This window comes from Uncinocarpus reesii, genomic scaffold (assembly GCF_000003515.1).
Source record: "Uncinocarpus reesii 1704 scaffold_1 genomic scaffold, whole genome shotgun sequence".
In the NCBI taxonomy this organism is placed as follows: Eukaryota; Fungi; Ascomycota; class Eurotiomycetes; order Onygenales; family Onygenaceae; genus Uncinocarpus; species Uncinocarpus reesii.
This window is the reverse complement of record NW_003052500.1, coordinates 6,100,228-6,124,788: the sequence shown is the minus strand read 5'-3', so window position 1 is coordinate 6,124,788 and position 24,561 is coordinate 6,100,228. Positions and strand designations below refer to the sequence as shown.

The window sequence follows — 24,561 nt, the reverse complement described above, 5'->3', positions numbered from 1 at the left end:
CGTGTGAATCGACACCAAATCCAAACAAAGGGATTCAACGACGCGTGTTGATAATTTGCTGGTTCTGTTTATTTACCCAGTCGCGTCGAGGGGAACCTTGAATGATTCTCAGACATCACAGTCCGCCGTCGCGTGTTTCAAGTTGGATTGCTTCGAGAAGCGGTCAACACAGAGGTGTCTCAGGTTCCAGGCGTGCTTTCAAAAAGTGTTACTCTGTACTTCTGAATGAAATGAGTGAGTAATCTTGTGTTAACTTATTGATGCTCTCGTTCCCATATCATTCACCTACCCTTCCCCAAGCTTCATTGATCCCACTGAGCTCGAAGCCATTCCCCTCTATCAAATATGCTCAACTTCCCAAGCATGGAGTGCCCGCTAACTGCTCCAACCCAGAACTGGGTAGAATCCAGGCCCAAACTACTGAATACGTACCAATCTCTACTCTCGCGGCTTGAACATCGGATCGACTGCAAAATGCGAGTTACAGACCATGCTCCCTACACACCGAAATGTCGCTCATCCAACCGGGCGAAACGGGGTGCGCCTGGAGGAGCCGATTCATCCACTGGGTTAACACCGCATATCTTGCGCACTCGGCTGGTCGCATCGAGTCCCGCTGCGCCGACCAATGCAGAGCCTACGAAACCATACGCAAAGGGCAAACCCCGCCGTCATACCACTCCTTTTCCTCAGTCGAATAGCAAAAAACGTAAATTGGGATTAGCCGCATCGCCTAAGGAGGAAGTTCAGCTATGTCAATACGTCCCATTTAGCGATATCGTTGATTCGAGGACTAGGAGGCGCATTGCTCGCGCAGGGTTTAGCGAGGAAATGAATGCGATTGAGGAAAGGAGGAGAATTCAGAAGAAGCTTGAGAAACAAAAAGACGATGAATTGAGACAGTTGAAAGATGAATTGGATCGATTGAAAAGCGCGCGAGTTGACCGGGCTGATACGGTCGATGTTGTGTTGCAGGACGGGATAGACACCGAAGACGACGATATGGATTTTGATGAGGGTATCGACACGTTCGACGAATTCAACGGCCCACATGCTCCTGAATTACATTGCCTCCCGGCGTTGATGGATGCTGGGACACAAGTATCGTTCCACAGCTGTCGTGGGGAGGTCCAGTCGCTGAAAGAAGGTCTTGAGCGAAAGAAACTGGAGCAGCGCACGCTCTTCCAGGAATGGCAAAGAGTGGTCAATAACCCCAATCCCGACATTGAAAGAACCGGCATGGAACCGGCACTGTCAACACCACCTCCTGATTTAGCGGCCCAGGTCATTGCCAGTTTGCGCGCAGCTACGGCTCGCGCTGATGAAGCTGCTCAAACTGTAGTCACGGTTCAGGAAGAGCTCTCTACCCACGGCTTCGATGGAGTTGACGCTATGGAGGTCATTACCAACATCGGAGCCCGCTTCCGACATGCCAGAATGGAGCTTGAACGAGCGGTACCGGGCGAAACACCTAGCGCTAATTTGTCAAACTGGAGCACGACTATTGACGCCCTGGTTGAGCGAATACATCGACTCGTAACAGACCTAAAGAAGACACAGGAGCAGGTCACTGGGTACCAGGAACGCGAAACCGCGCTTCGCCGCCAGTTCGACTCAGCGTTGTTGCGATATGAAGAAACATGCAAGAAAAATGAAAATCTAGAAAAGTATACAGAAACGGTTGCCGAAGACATGCTGGACGCACGAATGAAACTGCAGAGGCTGGGCAAGGAGATCGAGAGCCACGCAACAGATAAGACTCGTCTGACAGCCGCCTTGGAAAGTTATAGAAAAGACGTCAAGATGCTAGAGAGCTTGAACGAGAAACTGGAAGACGAGATTACCGTCTCCAAGCAACAAATCGACGATCTCGAGATCGCAAACAACAAGTTAGACGAGAGGAACGAGTTGTCCAAGGCAAGAATCGCCATCCTTCAAAAGAACCTGTCCCGCGAACACGACCTCCGTCAACGATTGCAGTCATCGCTCGATCAGTGCAACTCGGAGATTTCGAATCTGAAATGGCGAACAGAGCAGCTGGACACTGAATACGAGCATGTCAAGGCCGTGCTCAAGGAAGCAAGTGCAAAAGAAGCGGAGAATCATGAGAAGCAAGTCGGAACCCTGAACGCTCGTCTCTCCTCAATATCTACCTCCCTCGATCTCTCCAACGCGGAAAATGGGAAACTACAGGAGCAGAAGAGTCAGCTGGAGCGTCGTCTGTCGGATTTCCAGCTGTTGTTTTCTCGAGAAGCTATCCAGACGGCGCAACGAAGAGCCAAAGAGACCCTCGAAGCGTTTGAGAAATGGCAAGAAGGGATAGAGCTGTTGGAGGAAGTTTCGCGCCGTGAGGGCATGATTAGAGAGGAAGCGCGCAGCTTCGGTGCCATTGGAAGTGAGCCGATTACCCCTGGGCCGTGCACGAGGTTCAAGAACGTGGAGATGGTCAGGAAGAAGAAAACGACCAAGGACTTGGATAGCCAGCCATCTTAGAAAGCAATGTTGTTGTTTTGATGTTGAATTTCGCGTCTCGATCTCGATTCCAGTTGACGTCATATGGCTAGACTTGATACTCCAGGCAAAGCTGGATGTGAACGGAGTAGCTGCAAACAGGGCTGATGGAACAGCGATACATGAATCCAGGGACAATGTGATTACTTTGACCAGGTTCCCTGTTGCAAAGGCACATGCATTCACAGCAGGTGGTTCCCTAACGTTTACCTCGATCTCAACGACGTATACTCATAAATCTACCAACCAACACCAAATCTAGCAAAATGGCATCAGAAGAGCCAGCAGAACGATACACGCTGAAAGTTACCGCGGGTCCTACTTACGACTCCAAATCACACCGGATCGTCCCAGTGAACGCTGACGAAACACTGGCAATTGAAACCGAGCACTCGACCGTGAACCTCTGCGTACGCATCCAAGACTACAACGGTACATGCAAAAACACCCAAAAGCTCCCGCTTCCCGCGTATGCTAACCACCCCCCTTCGCCCCCCAGGCCTACCACCTAACAGCCCCCGCACAAGCAACTACTTCTCCCACCCAGACCGCCAGTCTAACCTCTACTCCATCGCCATCAGCCTCGTGCCCAAGCGCACCATCCCCGGCTCCGAACTGGTGTTTGGCAACGACTTTGACCATCCCATCCGCGATCGACTACCGCCGGGCACAAACTATGCGCTGAAGCTTGCGCAGTGGACGATCGATCCCGGTCTGGAGGGAGACGCGTATGCGGATCGGCCTTATTTGTACGGCGCGGCGCTGTCGAGTTGGAATTTCTTTCGGATATGTGAGCGTGAAGGGGGCAGCGAGATCGGGGTCGACGGCGAGGATGCCAACCATCTAGGATCAGTCGAGTTGCATGACCAAGTCATTGCTGAAGGCAGTGAAGGCAGTGGCAAGCAGGTGCGGGAGAGTTTGAATATCCCAGACGATGCGGATTCGCGGAAAAAACACTTTTTGGATGTGAATAACCGCCAAATGTTCGAGTTCGAGGCTGGACGGCTGTATAAAGCCGACTTTGGGAATCCATATCTTGGGTTCAGCGGTATGTGCCTGGCTTTGACTTCCGGCACTATTATGGCTATATATGATTCAGGACTGACTGGGTGTAATAGACTTTACTCTGCGATTACCTGGGTTTAGCCTCGATGTTGCAAAATACATTGACCAGAAAAACCACTCGCTGCGCTATGTGTTGAAGAACAAGAATACTGGGGATATCTATTTTGTGGTACTTTTCACTCTGCTACTCGACAATGACGACGGCGACCAAGCGGAGGAAGACGGTGAGATGCAGCAAAGAAGGGAACAAGAACCAGAGGAATCAGAGGTAGACTAGAACAACATGTCTGCATAACGAGAAACCCCCAATTGTGTATAAGGCGAAATGGAGCCGAAAGGTATATCTGGGGTGGCCGAAAATTCTCTCAATGCAAGACTAATATACACAACCATTATTTGTCTAGCGGTCCTGAAAACATAAAACGTCTAAAGGCGTCTGAGAACGTCGTCCAGCACTTCTTGTGTCGTAGCCTTGCCTCCTAAATCAGGAGACAAGTACTTCCCTTCGTCCAAGTTTGCATCGACGGCAGCGTAGATCTTTGCTGCGGCCTTCTCCTCTCCAAGGAACTCAAGCATCAGACCGGCGCTGCGTAGCGTGGCGATAGGGTTCGCAATACCCTTGCCTTCGATATCAGGGGCACTGCCGTGACATGGCTCGCCAATTGCAAAACCGTCTCCAACATTGGCGCTGGGAACCAGGCCCAAGCTGCCGACCAACGCAGCAGCTCCGTCAGAGAGGATATCTCCGTAGAGGTTGGGCGCCACGATCACATCGTAATAAGATGGCTGGCGGAAGAGTTTGTAAACCATGGAGTCAACAATCTGCTCTTCAACCTCGACGGCCGAGAACTTTTGTTGGGACAGAGCCTTGCGAGCAGCTTCGCGGAACAGCCCATCGGTCTGGCTCAACACGTTGCTCTTGTGGGTGATCGTGACCATGGGGCTGGATCGGGCTGCCGGGTGTCCCGCGTCGCGAATCTTTTGGCGACGGAGTGCGATGTCGCCTGCAATTGTCGCGATGCGAGACGATGCGCGTTCGGATATTCTCTTGATGGCCTCCGCCACCTTGCCCTCGGGGGTGTCGTAGGTCTTTTCATCCTTCACGTAGAGGTCCTCAGTATTCTCACGGACAATGACCAGGTCAATTGGGGCAGCAAGTTTGGCCCCTGCAGTCGTTTTCACGGGCCGGACGTTGGCGTAGAGATCCAGGCGTTTGCGGAGGGCAACAATGGGAGAGGAGTATCCCGCTACCTTGGTGGTTGGCGAGCTAACCAGCGTTTGGAGATTAGTATCTTGTACTCCGTAAGTGCATTCGAAACAGCATCACGCCGAAAGGAAAAGAGCCATTTACCTCACTGCCCCAAAGAGGGCACCGTCGCATTCTTTCTTCAGGGTTTCAACAGTCTTGTCGGGCAAGGCGGTTTTGGTCTGTTTGAAGGTGTCGAAGCCGGCTTCCAAGTCGACGAACGAAAATTTCAATCCCAGCGACGCGGGAAGGGCTTCCAGGATGCGACGGCCAGCCTAAGACAATGTGAACGATTACTCAATGGTCAGTCTGCGAGGCGTTGGGGCCGCCCGTCCACGTTGCCGCATACCGGAATGACCTCTCGGCCAATGCCGTCACCGGGGATGAGGCCTGCTTGCAGGTTAGACCAGAAACAGTGAATGGGAGCATGGAACTGGAAGCAATTGACCTATTCTGAGGGTTCTGGAGGCTGCCATGTCTGCGTGTGCGTGCTGGCGACTGCGGGTTGACTGGATTGTTCTCTTGCTTTGCAGCGAAATCGGCGAAAACAGCACGGTCTTGGCAGATATGGGCGGATGATCATTATTCCGCGGGTCGCTATGTACTTCGTAGGTATGGACTGTTTTCCAATGTGTATTGCTTCCGTAGTTGGCGACGATTATATGGAAATAATTCAATTCTACGAGCTTAGAAACAATGGAGTTGGGTTGGGCGGCATCAGGTTGTATCGCAGCTATTATCTGGAGCTGCAGGATGAGACCCTTGAGCTTGGGATCTCACTTTGCTGCAGAAGTTATTCTTAGACCCAGAGAACAGCAAGTCAAGTAGGGCTGAAAAGGCCATGTCGCCTGTATAAATCAATTAACTGCTGGACGTCTCAACAAAGAAGCCTTCGATCGTCTTCTGATCACCGTCCATCTGCTCTTGTCGGCCCAGTGGGTGTGCCGAAGCCCCTTTTGCGGCCTGGAATAATTGGGCAGCCGCCTTAATTATAACTAGCCCATGCCCCAAACCGCCCCTAAACATTTCTTCTCCCTTCGATCCTGGCCTGCGACACCCTCTGGTCTGCATCACGCACGCGCTTTGTTTCTGCTCCCGAAATGACTGTCTGTTTGTTGCGTCTGATCTCGAGTTAGCCACCCGATCACGCCGCCAACGCGTTGCATCTCCAGACGCCCCGGCAACCCGCCCACTGAGCAACCTCGCCTTCACACTCCTTTGCGTGTTTCATAATAATCTCCTCCTCGTGTGCGTTATTTAAACAGTGCCTTTTAAAACATCGCCGTCGACGACTTCTCCATGCTTGTTTTGCCCTCCTCGACTCCCTCGCAGTGACAGCCAGCACGCAATGTCCGACCGACCCGCGACTACAGGCGTCCGCAGCCTGTTGGCCAAGTTCGAAAACAACATCTCGGCCTCCCCTCCCTCACGCGGCAGATCCCCAGTTGGTGCCGACGGCTCTGCTGCCGTTCGTCCGCTTTCGAAAGTTCGCGCGAGCTTCATTCCCGTCGAACGCAATGGTGGCTCGGGTTCGCCGCTGGGATGGCTGAGAAGGACCGATTCGGGCGATTCCCCGGTGAACACAAAGCCTCCCGTGACGCATGAGTTTGGAGGCCCCATTGACAAGTTTACGCCTCTGTCGCCTACGGGCTCTGTACGCATGAACGTTTTCGGCAAATCGACCCCTTCGACGCCAATGACCGAGAAAAGGGATCCGGCCAACGCAAACAGCACGATAAAGCATGATATCCCGAGCGAGGTTATACAGGGTTTGGGGGCTATCTTGAAGGGCTCGCCGTTTGAAGATTCGAAGCCTCCGACTCCGCCAAAAAAGAACGGTTCTCCCCTGCGAGAATTGGGTTCAGCGCTGCCCGAACCGAAAGCAACCGTGGCTCCCGCAACCAAACCAACAAGCCCACCGAAAGAAGCATCTCCGCCAACCAAGGAACATGCGCCCGACCGTAAACCAGCTACCTCACGCCCTTCAAATCTAGTAATCTCGAAGGAATCCGTCAATCAAGGCCGTAAGAGCGCAGTCAATCGAGGCCCGAAGACGCCGCCTGCTCCTCGAACCCCGAAGCTTCCAGTTACCCCCGAATCACAGGTTGCGAAACCAAATGCGGCCAGTCCTGCCATTACAAAAGAGACAGCCAAGGTTCCGTCGCGAGTCAACACTCCGAAAAGACCTGGTCGGTCGACTTTCAGCCCAGCGGCCCAAACAAAACACGTCAATCCCAATAGGGATAATGCCTCAAGACCCGGTTCGAAGAACACATCCCCTGACCAGCCCAAGGTCCGCCACAAGTCTCCAACACGCCCCGTTCGGCTTCCCAGCTCGATGACCGCCCCGACTGCATCGTCCGCCGCGAAAACGAGTAACGCTTCCTCACGCCCTGCCAGTCGCAATGGCGTCAACGTCGACAATAAAGCCATGCGTAAACCTTCCTCTCTACGCGTCGATCGAGCGGTAAGCGGCCCCAGAACCACTGCGCCCTCGACAACCGTGCGAAAACAGCCCTCTCGTGCCGCACTCGCGCCGCCACCCAACATAGGCGTTGAGAGACCAAAGTCGCGCACGAGCAATGTCAATGCTCGAGCACCTGATGAGTCGTTCCTCGCAAGGATGATGCGGCCAACGGCGAGCTCCGCAAATAAGGTGCACGATAAGATCGAAGCTAAAAGCCCTCCAAGATCCACTCGAACAGCGAGACCTGTACGAAAACCAGCAGATAAAAATCATGCCAATTCTAACCATCCGCCAAAGTCAAAATCTCCCGAGGTAGCGAAATCACCGGTTCAAAGCTCTCCAGACGCAGATTCAGCCACTGAGACCTCAATCCCACAAGTCCCTCAAGAGCCAGAGAGTCAAGGAGAAATCGTCGAGCCGCCAGTGCGACAGGAGGAACCTGATTTACCTGTGGCAGAAGAAGCTCCCGCAGCTCCGACTGTTGAGGCCAAAGAGCCTGAAGCGGCAGAAGTATAGCCACTCTACCACGGGCACATCTATATTGTCTCCCCTCAAGTTGAATTGGAGCGTCAATATCCTGTTTGTGGTTGGATTAAGATTCAATCTCGGCTTATTACAACTTTTAGTTAAACTGGTTGATTTTACTTTCCCTGTTTTGGTTGCCAGTTGAAGATAAATCAATTCCGACAGTATCTCTTTTGGCATTTTCACCTCCTGGGACCATGTCTTTTTTCTTTTTGCTTCTTTTCAGCCATTTTGATTCTCTCTAGTTCCAGGTCTTGTTTCAATTTTCTTTTTTATCATAAGCAGAGCGAAGATAGGAGCATCTTTTTGTGTGTTGTGTGTGTGTATGTGCTTTTTTTACTTTTTATCAACCTTTTCCTTCCATATCACACATTTGTATTCAATATTGGGCTTATAGCAAATGGAAACCTACTCTTGAAATTGTAATGTTTTATTTTTGGTCCTTGGTGATGTTCATGACAGTTGACGAGTTGCCGGTTGCTTCTTGCCCACCGCTTTGATTTTCGAGCAATGGCGAGCTGCCTCCAGCTGTTGCAACCCAGAACTCGACTGACTCTGAACTCGTCGCTAACGGGTAACTAACTATATCTCAGGTATTATCTAACTGTCACAACCAGAAACTTAAAAGTTGTTTGCTATATATATTGCTACGGTGCCGATAAAGACAAGGGGGCGAACAAAGCTGTTGAGCTAAAAAAAAAAAAAAAAAAAAAAAAAAAAAAAAAAAAAGAACAAAAGAGATGGGAATCATAGACCGCTCAAAAAGCAAGAGGAAAATGGGCATCTCACAAATCGACAAGTCTGCGAGCGTAGAAAAAAAAAGTGTCCAACAGGTCCGTAGAAACTGCTAACAAATATCATTACCTGTCACAGCTTCTTTTCCAATTTCTTGAAAAGCCTATTAACCCCTTTCTCAACACGCATCGCGTTCTCGGCAATTTTGCTAGGCTTCCTATCACCTGACGGAGCCAGGCTTCCCGATCCGTGCCTTTGATGGTACGTGTGTTCGCCTTCGGTGGGTCTGTATACCTGGTTATGCACGTCGTATTGGTTGGCCATGGGCCGTTGGGTCTGGCTATATGAATAATCCGAGTATCCCCCAAGCGGGGGCTGAGGCTGCGAAGCTTGGGGTTGATACGGCTGACCATAAGGTTGTTGCTGATTGTAGGCAGTCACGGCTGGTTGCTGCTGTTGCTGGAATTGGTTGTATTCGCCGCCCGGGGGTGGTCCAAAGCTCTGTTGCCGGTACACTCCCGTGGTGGGTTCTTGGGCTGGAGGGTGTGGTGGGTAGCTGAGGGTCGCCGAGTGGCCTGTTGAGGGTGGTCCAGCGGTTGGTCCAAATGAGAGACTACCCCCGTGAGGAGGCGGCGAAGAGACAGATGTCTGCTGATTATACCCTTGCATTTGGTTATGGCTTCCCTGGGAGAGTCCGATCGACGCGGACTGCGTAAAAGGCATGCCTTGCTCCTTAGCGGCCGCAGCCGCCAGCCCCGTTCCGGATGCGGAATCCGATGGCGGAGGAGTTTTCTCGCGGTGTTTGATTGGCTCCGGTGCAGCGGGAGCTGCAGGATTGTAGGCGAGAGGGGTATAGAGCTCTGCCTTCTCCTCCTGGGCTTGAGTGGGAGGCTGCCCCTCAGGTCTATCTAAGGGCTTCGCGGACCCCATCGAGGGCTGACTAATAGCCGTAGGTTGTTTTGGAGGACCACCGGCGGGAGGTGGAGGAAGATTTGCGGATCCAGTTGGCGATATCTCACCCGCGTAATTGTTGTGGTACCCCGGATTAGAGATGGCGACTTGCTCCAATTGCTGCACAACGGTGCTTACGGGTGCTGCATGCATTGCCGGCTGAGTCGCAATAATATCAAGTTGGGTCGGCTGCAAGATTCGCTGCACTGTCGAAAGGAAGAGCCGTGCATCCTCTGTGGTCCAGAAGTATATATCCAATGTATGGAGTTGATGGAGGGCGCCGCTAGTATCTTGCGGGTGTCCGCTGGCCAGTGACCATTCATGCTCAGCTTGGTTCGGTAGCTCCCCCGATATGCTCGGGCGCTGGGCGTTAACCGTCAGGGTGAAAAGCGTCGGGAATGTATCTGAATTTCGCAACAGGGCGGTCCCCAAAGCTACGGAATCCAGTATAAATAATTTCTCCATATTGAGGAGATGGCCTGTGGGGAGAACGTACAGCCGGCGAAAGCATCTTGTTCAGGAAAGCCTGGGTTATTTGCGATTTCGATTCGCGCCTTGCGCTGCGCCGCATCGTGGTATATGTAAAGGTAGGATCCTTTATCAAATCGGTGGAGCAAAGGCCGCGGAGACGGTGGCGAGAAATAATAGTGAACGTCCGCAAATCTGTTGAACGGTTAGCCGTGTTGCAAATCATGCAGAGCGAAGTCACTCACAGCGTCAGTGCACGCTCTTCTCCAGGTAAGGGTGGCATTCCAGTGGGCTATACACTGGAAACTAGACAGATCAGACGAAAGTATGCTCGACAGAGTCCCGCAGCAACTTGATTGAGACAGCCGTCAGCTAAACAAAAAGCACAAAACACAGCGGAATGATATGCTAGAAGAAGAACGAAGGCGTGTCATCGTCTTCATCGTGGCTGACGGCAGCCCCGCGCTTAATCGAATCACACTCGACGATGCCTGGGTCTTTGCAACCAGGGGCCACGCGACGAATGGCAGGTCGCTTGGAGATGCACCGGCGCTTAGGGGCGCTCCATGATTGGCCAGAATGTGTTACATTATTACAAGGCTAAACCCAAATGGTCTGTAATTATGCTACCCCTTATTATACAGCCTTGCCTATTCTAGACCGGAACATTAGAATATCCGATGGTTTTTCGTCTTCTTGAGCTTTACCGCAAAAAACAGCTGGCGACGGCGAGAAGCGCAATCAGCGATTGCACGCAACACCTGTGACTAGTGAGGGCTTCAATTGGGATCGACTGCAATACGATCCATTCTCTAGGTAGGTTTCAATGGCAGCTTATCCAGGAAGCGACTGACTTTATACCAGGCTTCGATCCACTCTCGCAAAAAGGGCCCCGAAGCACTGTCGTGATCGAACAAGTGGCCCGCAGGGCCTTTATTCCCTACATAGCCACCGAAGATGTCCCTTGTCAACCTTGCGCATGTTTGTTCGCACCTGTCGAACGCCTCCAAGGCCCGGCTGTCGTTAACATCAGTTCCAAACACGAATCTGCATCGTTCCCTCCTGCTCGCCCTCCGTGATGCTGGGTTCATTTCATCCGTCGTGCTTGGAGGACCGAATCCCCCTCCTTCTCACTTTCTCCTGAACCTCCCCACCATGACCGACGCAAAAGAAACGCCGATCGCGGAGCCCGTCACAAGAGAGAACGTTGCCAGTCGTCGATTATGGCTCGGCCTGAAGTACTGGCAGAGTGAACCTGTTATTTCCAAAATGACGGCTATCAGCAAACCCACCAAGCGTATCACTCTGGATGTCCCTGCTCTGCGGCGAATCGTCCGGGGTGACCAAAGCAATACCGTGTACGGGCTTCGGTCACCTGGGGAATGTATCTTTTTGACCACGTCACAAGGGCTATTTGAGGCCAGGGAGTGCGTGGAGAGGAAAATCGGAGGGATGGCGCTGTGTAGAGTGATCTAACCGGTGTGATGCTATTGCATGACGGATGGAGTTTCCGGCTGGGTTTTTGAGTGTCACCCTGAACAGTCTTCATTGGGGCTGGCACGACATTTTTGTATATTATGGCAGACCTTCGACTTGTGTACTCTCAACAAATGTTTACTGAGCTAACTGGGACGGACGAATAGACAGTGGTTTGTTCCTTGGTGCATCCGACGGTCCCGTTTGTATTCTGGAATTTATCATACGAGATCTCACTCTCACTCGTCCACTGGCCTGCTCCACAAGACCATCCAGTGTATGCGACATTGGATTACCCCAGCCCGGATCTCATTCTTCATTTCAATCTAGCCTAGATGCCCAGTTCTCGCGGGCCTGCGGTAAATGAGCTCTTCATTTGTCGAGACTTGCATCGTCAAACAAGTGTGCTATGCGCCAGGATTACTTCGGAATTGTGGCCGTACGTCCAGGGTGCTCCCCACGGCTTGAAAGGTAACTATTAGTTAGTTATTAAAATTGCCGTGTGCAACGAGCTTGTTGCTGTGAGCCCGCCGTTGTTAGCCAACATCAGCCGTCGTGATGCTACCTCAACCTCTTCCACTCGCAATTCTCAACTCTGCTTCTACCCCAACAACCTCCCGCCTACATGACCAACCTCCACGTAGGCTCCGGGCGTCCTTGGCTGTGGATTCTTCCTCCTCGTCTCCTTCTGCTGCCTGTCACTTGGGTCTGAGGAACTGAAGCTCAGGCTGTGTGCCAGGCAGAACCCTGCATTCATTGAACTGTCGGGAACTTCACGTTGGGCGCCTAAACCTGGTGCCGGTCTACGATACGGCCCCCATGCGAGCAGAAAAGCCACAGGTAGGACGGGCTCCCGGTTGGGCTAAACTAGATCTAGCTAACTTGCACAAGTTCCTGCAGCTGACACTAATAGCCTTCTCCTTTACTGCCGGTCGTGAATATAAATACCTAATCCCGGAGATGAGCCTACGTTGCTGCCCAAAGCTGCCCAAAGGCTTGGTTCCCGCGCAATCCATTTGGCCATGCCCCATGTCACAATGTCTGAAGCACCCCTTCGCACCCTGGAGGCCATTTTCCTGAGACTCTTGATTCACAGTCGCGACAAGCCCCTTCTCCCTTTTCGTCGGTCGTGCGGCCACTGACCAGGGTTAGAGCCCACCCCGTCCCAGGAAATACGGAAAAAATCCAAAAAGGATGCGATTCGGTCGCTGATATCATCTTCAGCATCTGTCACGCGCCTGGACATCTGATCAGAAAAGGGGAATCCCACGAATGGCAACGACCTAGTATGACGAAATCGTTCTGAGTTCCCCCGAAGATCTTTCCTTCTCGATACGCCCGCTCCAATATTGCCTCGGGCGCTTTTGCTCGGAATACTGTGTTTTTCGTGGCTAGCGGGCGTTGATGCCTAATAAGGGGGCATTCTATTCACCCCTGTTAGGCGAGCTTTTATAATCCGTTGATCATATCCAAGGCGCCCTCTCCCTCCCTTGAATCTGCCAAATTTGTACCCACATTAGTTGATGATTTGAATTGTTATCGCAACCGAACATGGCATACCATACCAATATTGCTCAATTTGGAAGATATGGCGACCTCAGAGATTCGCCGTTTGGCCCCGGGGCCGGCGACCCAATTTCATTCCCTTCGCGAAGGTCGGTTGACTTGTATCACTGCTTCCTGATGGAACTCGGACTTTGCTCACGAAATATGAAAGCCCGGATATCAGCAGGGACCACGGGATACCTGCGCCTTGGGACACTTGTGAAATTTCAAGAGCGTACAGCCACAGGTAATTGTTCCCACGAGTATACTGTTAAATATGACACTGAGATTGCATCATCCAACCAGGATAGCTTCTCCGCAAAAGGACCAGCTTTCCCAAAAGCATCCGGAAACAGCTTTCTCTGAGCGGCCCGAATTCTCTGATGCCTGGAGCTTTTATTCTAAGAGCAATAGATTGTCTTTATCTCCTTTGTCCTATGATCAATATTCTCATCCACCGCCACATTTAATGCCCCGGCCAATTGCGCAACAACTGGCGCAAGCACCAACCAGTAGCGCCTGGGAAATGCCCGTTCCAACCCACAATGATAATCGCGCCCCAAAGTCGCTCATTCCAGGAGAGGCAAGCTTATTTCCAGAGCGATTGAGGCGACGAGCTACGGATACCACCAGAAGCTCGGGACGGTACCATTCACAACGGCGACCAGGCAACCGGGATGAATTTGACGGACCAACCCAGTTGCTGGAAATGCCATCTCCCATAACTGTGGAAACCCAGGAGGAAGACCTTCCTCCTTTGCCTACTACCTTGGATATGCAAGAACAAGAGCAAATCCTTTGTGATGTTAATGATCGTTTATCCAGATGTGCCTTCGATTTTGTTGCGAAATACCAGTTTCCTATTCCCGTGGAATCAGACAAAAAGCACGTCAACGGCCCACAAGACCGCGAATGGACTGAATGGGTTTATCTTTTGAAAAGGCTCGCCACCAAGCGGCGGATCCCAGCCAGGGTGCTTTATAATGGCCAAATCAAGCAGTTTATCACGGTGTTAGAGAATGCCTTGGAAACACGCCACGTGGTCAAAAACCAAAGCCGTCCTCTAAAAGATGATCGAAATGTTCTTCAGTTTATTTCCGCAGGGACACAGGTTGCGAAGATTCTCAAAGATGCTCCAGCCATGGAATACTTTGATTGGTTATATGTCCAAACGGAGAAATACATCCACGAACGGCGAATGCATCGGGGGAAAGCCGTCTTTGATAATGCCCGCTAGGAATGCCCGTTGTACTGTTTAGTTTTTTTCTGTTTTTGCCCCGTTTACTCCGGTGAATCTCCTGCCATCCAGAGCCCGGAAACTGGACCAATTGCCAAACCTAACAGCTCACAGAATATTGCAGATATTCAGAAGATGAGAGTGGCCTGCGGCGCGATCCCCTCGGCACTTTTCGCCGCCTAGACGGAACTAGACTGCGCGAATGAAGATAAAGCCGATGCGCGAGCAGGGGACTCCGTTAGAAGGTTGAAGATATTCGTTGCCCTGGATCTACAGTGCGAGCCAGCCAATATTCCGATGTTATGTTTTCTCGGCACTTTTTGGATACGCCCATGATCCGGACCATCCGAAGCCATACCTGTCTTTTCCGTGACCGTTTCCGGTTTTTAGCCCCGGATCATGTTTTACTCGATTTTTATTTCTACCCGTCTGGACTTCTATACGGTCTAAGTTCGTATGGGTGATTGATTTGTTTTCTGCTTTGGTTTAGAACTTCCCTGGGCTTTTTGTTTTGCGATTTGATATCAACATGTGCTTGGCTTGATACTCCCGGGAGACATCATAGCCTTCCGTTGGAAATGCTCTCGTTTGTACACATTTGCCTTTAATAGACCGTCATGCTTCCTATATCCTTTGCTTTCTAGTTGGAGAGAAGTTGCAGTTTTCTAATTTCTCTTAATAAATGTGCATCTTACCTGGCGAAATGTCGAATCTGGAGCCGAAAGTAAGATACTTTGTCAGAAAGTGGCAGCCCATGTTGAATTGGGAAGCTAGGCAAAGTGGCCCTTTTTTACATTTTGGGGGGTATTTACAGCATACATTGAATATATGTAAAAATCCATCATATATGGAAAGGGGATCATCCAAACGCAGTATTTTTCGTGAAAAAGAAGCAGTCCATGTATCAGATCTTTATAATCCCGACGAACCGTTTTTACTTACCCGCGGCTTCCTCCAGATTTGGGCTTTTTTTTTATTCAAGCCCAAATATCCGCCCCGCCCCATGGATGACGGCCGTGGCCAAGGACCTCACACGGCGCCACCTCCACATCCAAACACCTACCAAGCCAACAGCCGAAAACAACATCGTGCCCAAGACTCGAATAAGCACTTTGCTCTGGCGAGCTGTGGCGTGCTCGACTTCAGAATACCGCTGGTTCCCAAAGCTGACGCGAGAGTACTGCGTTGACCAGCCAAGGCCGGGCGCATAGCGATACAAGGCCTCCTCGATGGCTTTGCGGATGCGATACGTGTGCGATTTGACGCCCCAGCGCATCTCGATGTAGTTGCGGCGGGAGAGGTCGTTGATGGCGTGGGCGTCGGGAACGCGTTGCTTGGTATATGCGTTCAATGCCGCGGCGCGCGATTCCTTGATGCGAGCGGGATTGTTGGCGTTTTCTGAAGAGTATACGCCATGTTCATCGAGGAGCTCAAAGAGGATGCGGACATCTTCGAGGCCGGCGTTGAGGCCTTGGCCGTAAAATGGGAGCACGGCGTGGGATGCGTCGCCGAGGATGACGACGCTGGAGTTGAAATGGTGAGGGGAGCATTTGATGCTGATTAATGGGAGGTGTGGGTTATTGATAAATTGCTCCTTTAGGGCATCCGGCGTGATGAGCTCTGATACCCCTGGGAAGTGAGTGTCGAAGAATTCGTGGAGTTGGTCTGGAGATTTTTCGAGTGCGGCAAAGTGCGCTGATGGGGCGAATAGGGTGCACGTAAAATGCTTGTTTGGTGAGGGGAGGGCGATGAACATGAATTCGCGCCCTGGCCAGATATGGAGGTGGTTGGGAGAGATGCGGAAGCTGTTGTCATCTGATGGCGTGATCTGGAACTCACACCACAAGGTATCGATATAGTCCTGTTGATAATCCATCCGCGCGAACTTCATCAGATGGAACCTGGTGGCTGAATGCGCTCCGTCCGCGCCGATCAAGAGATCAAACGGAACTTCAAGTTCCGGAGCTCGAGTGACATTGATAGATTTATCATCCTGGCTGGAGGCCGCTTTAAACGTCCCAACCGAATCGGTTGGGTTCCGCCGTTCAAACCAAGCTTTGTTGCTTTTGAAATCAGCACCAGTCAGCTTATGGTTGAAGAAGAGCTTGACGTTCGGCGTCTTTTCTAGCTCATCTAGCAAGACCGTGTTGAGCACCCCGCGGTCTATCGCATTGATATACTACCGTCCAAATAAGCAATGCTGCCCCTTGAGCTTCAGGGAGGGCGTTCAGGTATGACTGACTCGTCCGTGAACATCATATGCCTGTGCCTCTTCCCAGAGTGCTCCATTGGCTGCACGGCCATGAATCATGCGCCCGTGCATAGGAATCGCTTCCTGGAGAATCCGCTGAACGAACTCGGGACGGTTGGTGAGTTTCATGGAGTGAATTCCTCGCTCCGAGATCGCCAAGTTGATCGACTTGGTGAAGTTGAGGGGAATTGTCGACGGATCGCGGAGATCTGCCAAAACAGTGAATATCCAATTACGCCACAATTGGGTAAAATCCGAGGTAGAGCAGCAAGCCAATTATCAACCAGCCGAAATCGAGTGAGGGATCACTCGAACAACACTCGAAAGCATGCCATTGGCTGGGAAACGGAAATGTCACAGAAGCCATTGTTGCGATTTAGACCAGAGATACGGAGTGCATGGTCCAAGAGATCGACAGAAGAGAAGTTGGACAATCATCGGGAGCGAGGAAAAGATACATGAAGCCAAAAAGTAGTTGTGATTGATAGAAGGAATTTCACATCAAAAAAACCGTTCTGTCGCGTGACGTACCTCCGCGAAGTTCATAGAGCTCGACATGATCGCCTCGAGCGGCCGCATAGAGGGCTGCTAAGGAACCCACTGGCCCTGCGCCCACAATTACAACTTTGCGCTGGTTCGAGCTTCCTGGCATATTGTCGACTGCTCGAGATTCCGCTTCTTCTTTTTTGGTGGGGGAAAAATGCCAGAAAAAATCCCCGCGAGCAAACGTAAAATAGCCGCGGATGATCACGCCTTAGCGCCTCCCACGTGATAGGACGCGGCTAGGGCGCTTGTTGCTCGTTGGTTTGTGCGGCCGGCAGCCTTTGTCCACTTTCACGCTGCAAAGATTCATCCCGATCGATAAGGCGGCGCACGGGGAATAGTCTCGAGATATTTCGTGGTGGTCAGCGAAGCGCTGGGGACTAATTACCCAACTGTTGCGATAGGAAAAGCCGTCAGCGCGAACGCCTGTTTGACGATCAAGAGCGTATCTGCTTGAGCCCTATTTTTACAGTCAGTATTGGGCAAAATGGGCGACTTGGACGCAAAAAAATGCATTGGTTTGGAGTGCAGCAACCCGGCAGGGAGTCTACGGTGTCCGACATGCCTTAAAATAGGCATCCAGAGCAATTTCTGTTCTCAAGATTGCTTCAAGCGTAGCTGGGTACGCTTCCGTTCACTCCCACAAGGTGCTGAGGCCGACGATATTGCTTTTGGGCGGAACTGATTTTGGTGACAGGCTGATCATAAAGCAATCCATAAATCCAAATGTGATTACGATGCCCTCTCTTTTCGTCCTGATCTCCGCAAAAGCTGACCCCCTCCATTTTTTTTAGCGACGTACGATCCCTTCCCAACATACCCATACACTGGCAAGCTGCGACCGGTGTATCCTCTAGCCCCTCAGAACAAAGTACCCTCCGATATAGTAGCACCCGATTATGCCAAGGATGGAATTCCGCGCTCTGAACAGAAAATATTTGGTCGGAACAGCATCAGAATCCTCACCGAGAAGGAACAGGAAGGGATGAGAAAAGTGTGCCGCATGGGAAGAGAGGTGTTGGATATCGCAGCACGCGAGATAAAACCGGGTGTGACAACCGATCACATTGACAAGATAGTCTACCAAGCGTGCATGGAGCGAAAGGTGAGTGCTAGCTATTTGGCCTCTGATGCCGCTAACGTTAACCTGACTTGCCAGGCATACCCGTCACCTTTGAATTATATGAATTTTCCCAAGTCAGTGTGTACATCAGTCAACGAGGTCATTTGCCATGGTATCCCCGATCAACGACCGCTGGAGGACGGAGACATTATCAATATCGACATCTCAATATACCATGGAGGATTCCATGCAGATCTCAATGAGACGTATTACGTGGGAGACAAGGCGCTTGCAGACCCAGACACAGTCAGAGTGGTGGAAACAGCCAGGGAGTGTTTAGACAAGTCCATTGAGATTGTTAAGCCGGGAATGCTATTCCGTGACCCTGGAAACGTCATTGAAAAGCACGCCAAAAGCCGGGATTGCAGTGTCGTGAGAACATACTGCGGGCATGGTGTAAATCAGCTGTTCCACACTGCCCCAAGCATTCCTCACTATGCAAAGAGCAAGACTGTTGGATCCGCGAAGCCGGGCATGTGTTTTACGATCGAGCCAATGATTAACCTGGGGTCGTATCGGGATAAAACCTGGCCCGACAACTGGACCAGTGTCACCATAGATGGGAGGAAATCAGCGCAGTTTGAGCATACCCTTCTGGTTACGCAGACGGGTGTTGAGATCCTAACAGCAAGGCTGCCCGACTCGCCAGGCGGGCCGGTTCAAATGCCTTCCATGGACGGCGAGGCACCCAAAGCATGATATTTTGAGTTGTGATTCTGCAATGTGGGCGATATCATATTGCGATCTCAGCAGCTGGAGCTAAAATTTACCATCATTACTATAAAAAGCAACGATGCAGCTACATACATGACTTCTTAGAAGTAGCATAAAAAAGGCCATCATATGAGATCACATTGAATCTAATGGTAAGATAACTGTAGCAGTAACACGCGTCGATATTGGTGGGGAGGAACGCTGCACGGCGCCCTGGCTAGTCCGAACCTTCTAGGCCTCTCTGTACGCCCGGCTCGCGGAGATTCTTTCTACAGCCATGTACTCCTGGATATTTCGGCCTTCTCGCTATCTTGCAGGCCATGGCCGCCAACGGTGAGGATTCGATGTTGTCGGAGAATACGCCACTCCTTGCCTCTCAGGACGCCGTATCGAATGGTTCGTTCACACGGGTTAATGGGTGTTCCGCCGTAGACGAGGAGGCTCCGAAGAAAGGCGATCTCGATACCTCCCGCGCCGCTCAATTTCAAGGCCTGCCCGATGCCCAGAAGAGACTAAAGTATATCGTCCCGGCGGTGTCGATTGGAGTAAGCCAACACGCCGTCCATCGGCTTTGGCGTTGTGAACGACCAGCTAACAGTGAGCACCCAGGTGTTTCTTTCTGCAGCGGACCAGACAATCATCGTCGCGAGCTATGGAAAGATTGGAAGCGACCTCAAGGCACTCAACCTCACGAGTTGGATCGCCGCATCCTATTTCTTGTCCCTGACTTCCTTTCAACCGCTGTATGGACGGCTCAGCGACATTTTCGGTCGCAAAGCATGCCTACTATTTGCCTACGCCGTATTTGGGCTTGGATGTGTCTTCTGCGGCCTGGCCCGAGATATCAAAGAGCTGATTGCTGCAAGAGTATGCTCTCACTCGATCTCCGGTTCCTCACCTACCTGCTAACAACGTTGTAGGTCTTTCAAGGAATTGGAGGCGGAGGAATGACCACGGTCGTCAGCATTCTCTTGAGTGATATTGTTCCTCTTCGGGATCGTGGCATATGGCAAGGTGTCATTAATATCATATATGCGACCGGATCTGGCCTCGGTGCACCCCTAGGTACGTTTGCTTCGAAACCATCAATATATACTATTGCTGACCACTTCTAGGAGGGTTCATGACCGATTCTATCGGCTGGCGCTGGTGCGTACTAGATTCCTTACTGGAACCCGGCGTGAAGACCTAAACCTGACTTGCATTCTACATACAGGGCGTTCCTCGCGCAAGGTCCATTGTGCCTTGCAGCTTTCGTGACTGTTGCGGTCGTGTTGGAATTGCCAGCTGTCGACGAATCGCATTGGAAAGAGAAGTTAAAACGCATTGACTTTTTAGGAGCCACTATCCTCGTCCTTGCTGTCTTCAGTTTTCTATTAGGATTGGACCGTGGAACCAACGTCTCGTGGATGCTTCCATTGACGATCGTATCATTAGTCGTATCGGCCGTTCTATTTGCAGGATTCGTCTGCGTTGAAATATGGGTCGCTCTCGACCCGTTCGCACCTGGTCATATCATCTTCGAACGGAGCATGCTTGCTTGCTATTTCGCCAACTTTTTCAGCTTTGGGTCCTGGCTTTCGGCTATCTTTTACCTTCCCCTATTTTTCCAAGCGCGGGATGGTGTTTCTGCCACGGGAGCAGGCCTCAGATTGCTGCCATGCATAATAGCAGGAGTAAGTGGCTCTTTGGGCGCCGGCATATTCATGAGGAAAACCGGCAAGTATTACTGGGTAACAATCTCCGCATACATTTTGCTACTTGTTGGTCTGGTAGTGATCTATTTGTTCTCTGGTCCGATCTCTAATAACATCTATCTGATCGTCATTGGAATGGTAATGTGCGGGTTTGGAAATGGCATAGGAGTTACGACAACCCTAATTGGCTTGAGTACGTTCTGTGCCCATTCGAATTGCTACATGCGGCCGCTAATATCTTATTGAAGTTGCAAATGCCTCCCCTGAAGACCAAGCCGTTGCTACCGCTTGCTCATACTTATTCCGATCGCTAGGTTCCGTGATCGGAGTTTCTCTTGCTTCTGGAATAGTCCAGCAAACACTTCGTTCTAGCCTCCAGTCAGCTCTCCGCGACAACAAAGATATCGATAGTATTGTCGACGGCGTCAGACAGAGCCTGGATTACTTACAAAACCTCGACCCTCGCACTAGGGGCATTGTGCGAGCGTGCTACGGCCATGCCACTAATATCAGTTTCGGCTTTATGGCCATAGTGGGACTCTTCACGGTTTTAAGCGCTGCTTTTATTCGTGAGCAGAAGCTGAGTGGCTGACTGAGCTTGTTCATATGGCCTATGCCATCAGGACCGAGTCGACTGTTAGACTGTCGAAACTTCACAAAACCTTGCGATGCCCATTTTGGCGAGAACAGGGCCTTGCCGTGTAAAATCTTCATTCTCAAAAGCCTCGCAGAGCTGGAGGCTCATATAGCATCCACTTCTCGATTTGACCCAAAAGCAAAAGCATGTTAGTTAATGGAGAATCTAGCTAGGACTTTAACTACCTATTCACTTGCTGTAAACCCTCCTTGTTGAATTGTAAGAGCTACAGATGAGCCGGCATGCGGTTTTATGTGATGCCAAGAAATGTGGCAGAAGCTCAGATAAGCTGTCTAACCAGAGCTTTGCTAAACCTCCATTCGCGGTGACAGCGACATGTGCACTCTTTCACAACTGCACTTCTTTCTAGAGGACTTTGAGGCTGGTTGCAGAATCTGTTTACCCTACATCTCTCCGCCATGACGCCTTGCCACCATCGTGAAAAGCCCTCCTGACAGCCTCGTTGCAGCATGTTAAGCAGCCGACCCTCGCGCGCATCGCTCGGTCGCTATCGCCCGGTTCTCTATATTGCCACCGGTCTCGCAGCAGCGTATGCCGTCCTCTTAATCCACCGGCATTTCTATCCCTCCCCTCCTCCCCAGACTGGCCTTCACCGCCGAAATGCGGTCCGGCGACCCGCAAGACGACGCGGCGATCCATCGTCGGCCGCACGCAATCATGCCGAGATGTCTATCTCAATGGAAGCCATACGAAGGTTACAGCAGCTAGAAACAGAAACCGAGCCGTACGGAACTTTCAGAGTTGAAGTTGAAAATGGTCGCTCATATCAATGTTCTCTAATGCCAACAGAGTTCCCGACGGACGAAGAATTGCAAAATATACTCGATATTGGTATTGAGCAGGCAGTGTTGATGCGCAGGATGATGGAAGACGCGTTTTTGGAGAACTTTTTCGCTTTTGAATATCCCCCGTCGCATCATGTGTCGGCGTTGACGGGAGAATACGAGTGGTTGCATGACCAGCTGCTGGACCTGGGGTTTACAGAACGAAGTGTCGTCCGAGCAATCAGGAGGTTCAATGGTGACGCCAATTTTGGCGAGGAGTTACGCCAGAGGAGGAATAATGGCGAAGCAACGAGCCTGGCGATCAGTGGAAATACAATATTGGAAGCCCATCGGGACGTGACAGAGAACGCTCCCGATGATCAAAGCCTGTTCTCGTGGCGAGACGGTAGTGATGATACGGCGCCTTCTAGAGAAGGACAGAACCTGTTGAATCTCTTGTATCATATTGCAGAAGATCAAGCGAGACGAGATGGATATATCCACCGTGGTGTCACCTGCAATAGCTGTGGAGTTATGCCAATACAGGGGATTCGCTATCGTTGCGCCAACTGCATCGATTATGACCTTTGTGAAACTTGCGAGGCAATGCAAAGCCATATCAAGACGCATCTATTCTACAAAGTGAGAATCCCGGCACCGTTTCTTGGTAATCCCCGACAATCCCCAGCCAGTCTGGTACCCGGGAAAGCCAATGATGCTTCCTCGTAACCTGCCTCGAACCCTGGCGAAACGGTTGATGAAGGAAACAAATTTCGAGAATACTGAACTAGACGCTCTTTGGGATCAATTTCGATGTCTGGCGAATGTGGAGTGGCCGAATGATCCGAATAAACTCAACATGGCGATTGATCGTAAGACATTTGACCGATGCTTTGTCCCAAATACTTCCGCTCGACCTCCGCCACCTAGTCTTATCTACGATCGGATGTTCTCCTTTTATGATACCAATGGCGATGGCCTGATTGGATTCGAAGAGTTTCTCAAGGGCTTAGCTAGCTTCAACAATAAGAGCACGCATGAACGATTAAAACGGATATTCCATGGATATGATATCGATAGAGATGGTTATGTGGAAAGGAAGGACTTTCTACGGATATTTAGGGCGTATTATACCCTTAGTAGGGAAGTGACAAGAGATTTGGTTGCCGGCATGGAAGACGAGTTCATTGAAAATGGCACCTTGGATGTCATTCTAGGTAGCCAACCTGTCAGCTCTGCTTTTCCCGGGACGGTGACTTCGGGCGACCCGTCACGAACCGGTGATGGCAAGCAAATGGATCTGCATGGTGACATGGAAATTGTCGATAACCAGGGAGTTCTACGAGATGATGGAGAAGACGAGTGTGATAGGCACGTTGTGATTGGAGACGCTGCCGTAAGGAATACATTCAGTACTTCACAATCCGGATGGTTACAGCCGTCGCCCCAGCTCCGGCCATCAAGCTTTCATGGGAATGATGTTCACGACGAAGACAATGATAGAAACGATGCGTCATCGGAGTTCTCTGCGGAGTATGGTGAATACCCGCATCCTGAAGTGGTCCAACCGCGAGACATAGTTAACGCCTTGGGCGCTTATGTTCCTTACGAAGAGGTTATGGATCACCTTGACCGCGTCCGCATCGGGACATGCGTTATGGAGCGCCTTAACTCTGAAACCGAGGACCATATCGAAAATGTGAGGAACGCTGGTATTGAGGAACGATGGAGGCGACGACGCTTCTATATTGATGTGGAAGATGGTGCCACCGTCCCTTCATGCTACCACGATGAGGATGAAGATGCACTTGAGGATACAGACGAGACAGAGTCACACGTTCCGTCACCCAGATCAAGGTCATCATCGAAAGTCCGCTTTCAAGACGATGTCACGGATAACGAATGTGAAACGCGATCCAACTTGTCGACGTCGTCGCGGAGTATCCCGATTGGCGAGAGATGGGGCGGTTATGAGATTCCGGAGGCCGAAAGAGACGTTGGAAAAGAGATACTTTACCAGGTCACTCAACAGGGCCTGAATGAATTGCTAGACACAATCTTTAAGCCCAAAGAAGATCTCATAATGGAAGCTTATCGCACTCGTGCTGAAAGGAAACGCTGGGCCAAAGAAATTGACGAGTTCGCACTGGCGCAGCTCAAACGCCCATGGACAGGCAGTGATAAGCCACACTCCGGTCCCGCCGCTGAGGGTACAGGAGCAAAAGTGGATGAAGTGCCTTCTCAAGAGGACGGCCTGGGAGAGTTCTTCATGGGCTATTCTGCGGTGCCTGAAGACCACGAACGATCAGATTCTCCGCAGGTCACGGAAATCCTGCCCACGGACTTTGTGTTTTACACCGGTCCACAAAATCGGCCAAATGGCACTGAGACCGAACCTTTCCCGCTTGCCCCCGAAAACATGCCCTTCGAGGTCGAGGAAAAGGAAGACAGTGACGATGGTCGTGCATCTCCAGCCCCGGATCCCCACCCTCCCGCAATTCAGACCAGACTCAGCAGATTCTCCTGATTTCGACTCCTTGCAAATCAGCGAAGCCACTACCTCGAATACGCTCGCCAACCGCTCC

The 24,561-nt window shown here is 51.2% G+C and overlaps 11 protein-coding genes across 11 annotated transcripts; 7 read left to right on the top strand and 4 right to left on the bottom strand.

Annotated features, from left to right (window-relative positions):
- Positions 1 to 363: 363 nt before the first annotated feature.
- On the top strand, positions 364 to 3,853 carry UREG_02317 (uncharacterized protein; the record flags this gene model as incomplete). The annotated part of the gene is made up of 5 exons (XM_002542755.1): positions 364 to 2,445; positions 2,579 to 2,736; positions 2,774 to 2,943; positions 3,011 to 3,559; positions 3,630 to 3,853. The coding sequence occupies 5 exons, from the start codon at positions 364 to 366 to the stop codon at positions 3,851 to 3,853; spliced, it is 3,183 nt and encodes a 1,060-aa protein (XP_002542801.1).
- Positions 3,854 to 4,002: 149 nt separating this feature from the next.
- Positions 4,003 to 5,298, bottom strand: UREG_02316 (homoisocitrate dehydrogenase; the record flags this gene model as incomplete). The annotated part of the gene is made up of 4 exons (XM_002542754.1): positions 4,003 to 4,843; positions 4,928 to 5,097; positions 5,172 to 5,212; positions 5,271 to 5,298. The coding sequence occupies 4 exons, from the start codon at positions 5,296 to 5,298 to the stop codon at positions 4,003 to 4,005; spliced, it is 1,080 nt and encodes a 359-aa protein (XP_002542800.1).
- An 872-nt stretch (positions 5,299 to 6,170) lies between these two features.
- Positions 6,171 to 7,805, top strand: UREG_02315 (uncharacterized protein; the record flags this gene model as incomplete). The annotated part of the gene is made up of 1 exon (XM_002542753.1): positions 6,171 to 7,805. One exon carries the CDS (start codon positions 6,171 to 6,173, stop codon positions 7,803 to 7,805), a length of 1,635 nt encoding a protein of 544 aa, XP_002542799.1.
- An 876-nt stretch (positions 7,806 to 8,681) lies between these two features.
- On the bottom strand, positions 8,682 to 10,251 carry UREG_02314 (uncharacterized protein; the record flags this gene model as incomplete). The annotated part of the gene is made up of 3 exons (XM_002542752.1): positions 8,682 to 9,934; positions 9,997 to 10,163; positions 10,214 to 10,251. 3 exons carry the CDS (start codon positions 10,249 to 10,251, stop codon positions 8,682 to 8,684), a joined length of 1,458 nt encoding a protein of 485 aa, XP_002542798.1.
- Positions 10,252 to 11,123: 872 nt separating this feature from the next.
- Positions 11,124 to 11,811, top strand: UREG_02313 (uncharacterized protein; the record flags this gene model as incomplete). Its single annotated transcript, XM_002542751.1, has 2 exons — positions 11,124 to 11,395; positions 11,616 to 11,811. 2 exons carry the CDS (start codon positions 11,124 to 11,126, stop codon positions 11,809 to 11,811), a joined length of 468 nt encoding a protein of 155 aa, XP_002542797.1.
- A 1,184-nt stretch (positions 11,812 to 12,995) lies between these two features.
- Positions 12,996 to 14,226, top strand: UREG_02312 (uncharacterized protein; the record flags this gene model as incomplete). Its single annotated transcript, XM_002542750.1, has 2 exons — positions 12,996 to 13,099; positions 13,296 to 14,226. The coding sequence occupies 2 exons, from the start codon at positions 12,996 to 12,998 to the stop codon at positions 14,224 to 14,226; spliced, it is 1,035 nt and encodes a 344-aa protein (XP_002542796.1).
- Positions 14,227 to 14,750: 524 nt separating this feature from the next.
- UREG_02311 (uncharacterized protein) lies at positions 14,751 to 14,982 on the bottom strand (the record flags this gene model as incomplete). The annotated part of the gene is made up of 2 exons (XM_002542749.1): positions 14,751 to 14,866; positions 14,922 to 14,982. 2 exons carry the CDS (start codon positions 14,980 to 14,982, stop codon positions 14,751 to 14,753), a joined length of 177 nt encoding a protein of 58 aa, XP_002542795.1.
- A 273-nt stretch (positions 14,983 to 15,255) lies between these two features.
- Positions 15,256 to 17,129, bottom strand: UREG_02310 (uncharacterized protein; the record flags this gene model as incomplete). The annotated part of the gene is made up of 4 exons (XM_002542748.1): positions 15,256 to 15,285; positions 15,338 to 16,405; positions 16,469 to 16,686; positions 17,009 to 17,129. 4 exons carry the CDS (start codon positions 17,127 to 17,129, stop codon positions 15,256 to 15,258), a joined length of 1,437 nt encoding a protein of 478 aa, XP_002542794.1.
- A 378-nt stretch (positions 17,130 to 17,507) lies between these two features.
- On the top strand, positions 17,508 to 18,842 carry UREG_02309 (methionine aminopeptidase 1; the record flags this gene model as incomplete). Its single annotated transcript, XM_002542747.1, has 3 exons — positions 17,508 to 17,538; positions 17,815 to 18,125; positions 18,180 to 18,842. The coding sequence occupies 3 exons, from the start codon at positions 17,508 to 17,510 to the stop codon at positions 18,840 to 18,842; spliced, it is 1,005 nt and encodes a 334-aa protein (XP_002542793.1).
- A 335-nt stretch (positions 18,843 to 19,177) lies between these two features.
- UREG_02308 (uncharacterized protein) lies at positions 19,178 to 21,146 on the top strand (the record flags this gene model as incomplete). The annotated part of the gene is made up of 6 exons (XM_002542746.1): positions 19,178 to 19,402; positions 19,467 to 19,724; positions 19,778 to 19,922; positions 19,973 to 20,006; positions 20,074 to 20,747; positions 20,869 to 21,146. The coding sequence occupies 6 exons, from the start codon at positions 19,178 to 19,180 to the stop codon at positions 21,144 to 21,146; spliced, it is 1,614 nt and encodes a 537-aa protein (XP_002542792.1).
- A 515-nt stretch (positions 21,147 to 21,661) lies between these two features.
- On the top strand, positions 21,662 to 24,503 carry UREG_02307 (uncharacterized protein; the record flags this gene model as incomplete). The annotated part of the gene is made up of 2 exons (XM_002542745.1): positions 21,662 to 22,643; positions 22,768 to 24,503. The coding sequence occupies 2 exons, from the start codon at positions 21,662 to 21,664 to the stop codon at positions 24,501 to 24,503; spliced, it is 2,718 nt and encodes a 905-aa protein (XP_002542791.1).
- Between the last annotated feature and the right edge of the window lie 58 nt (positions 24,504 to 24,561).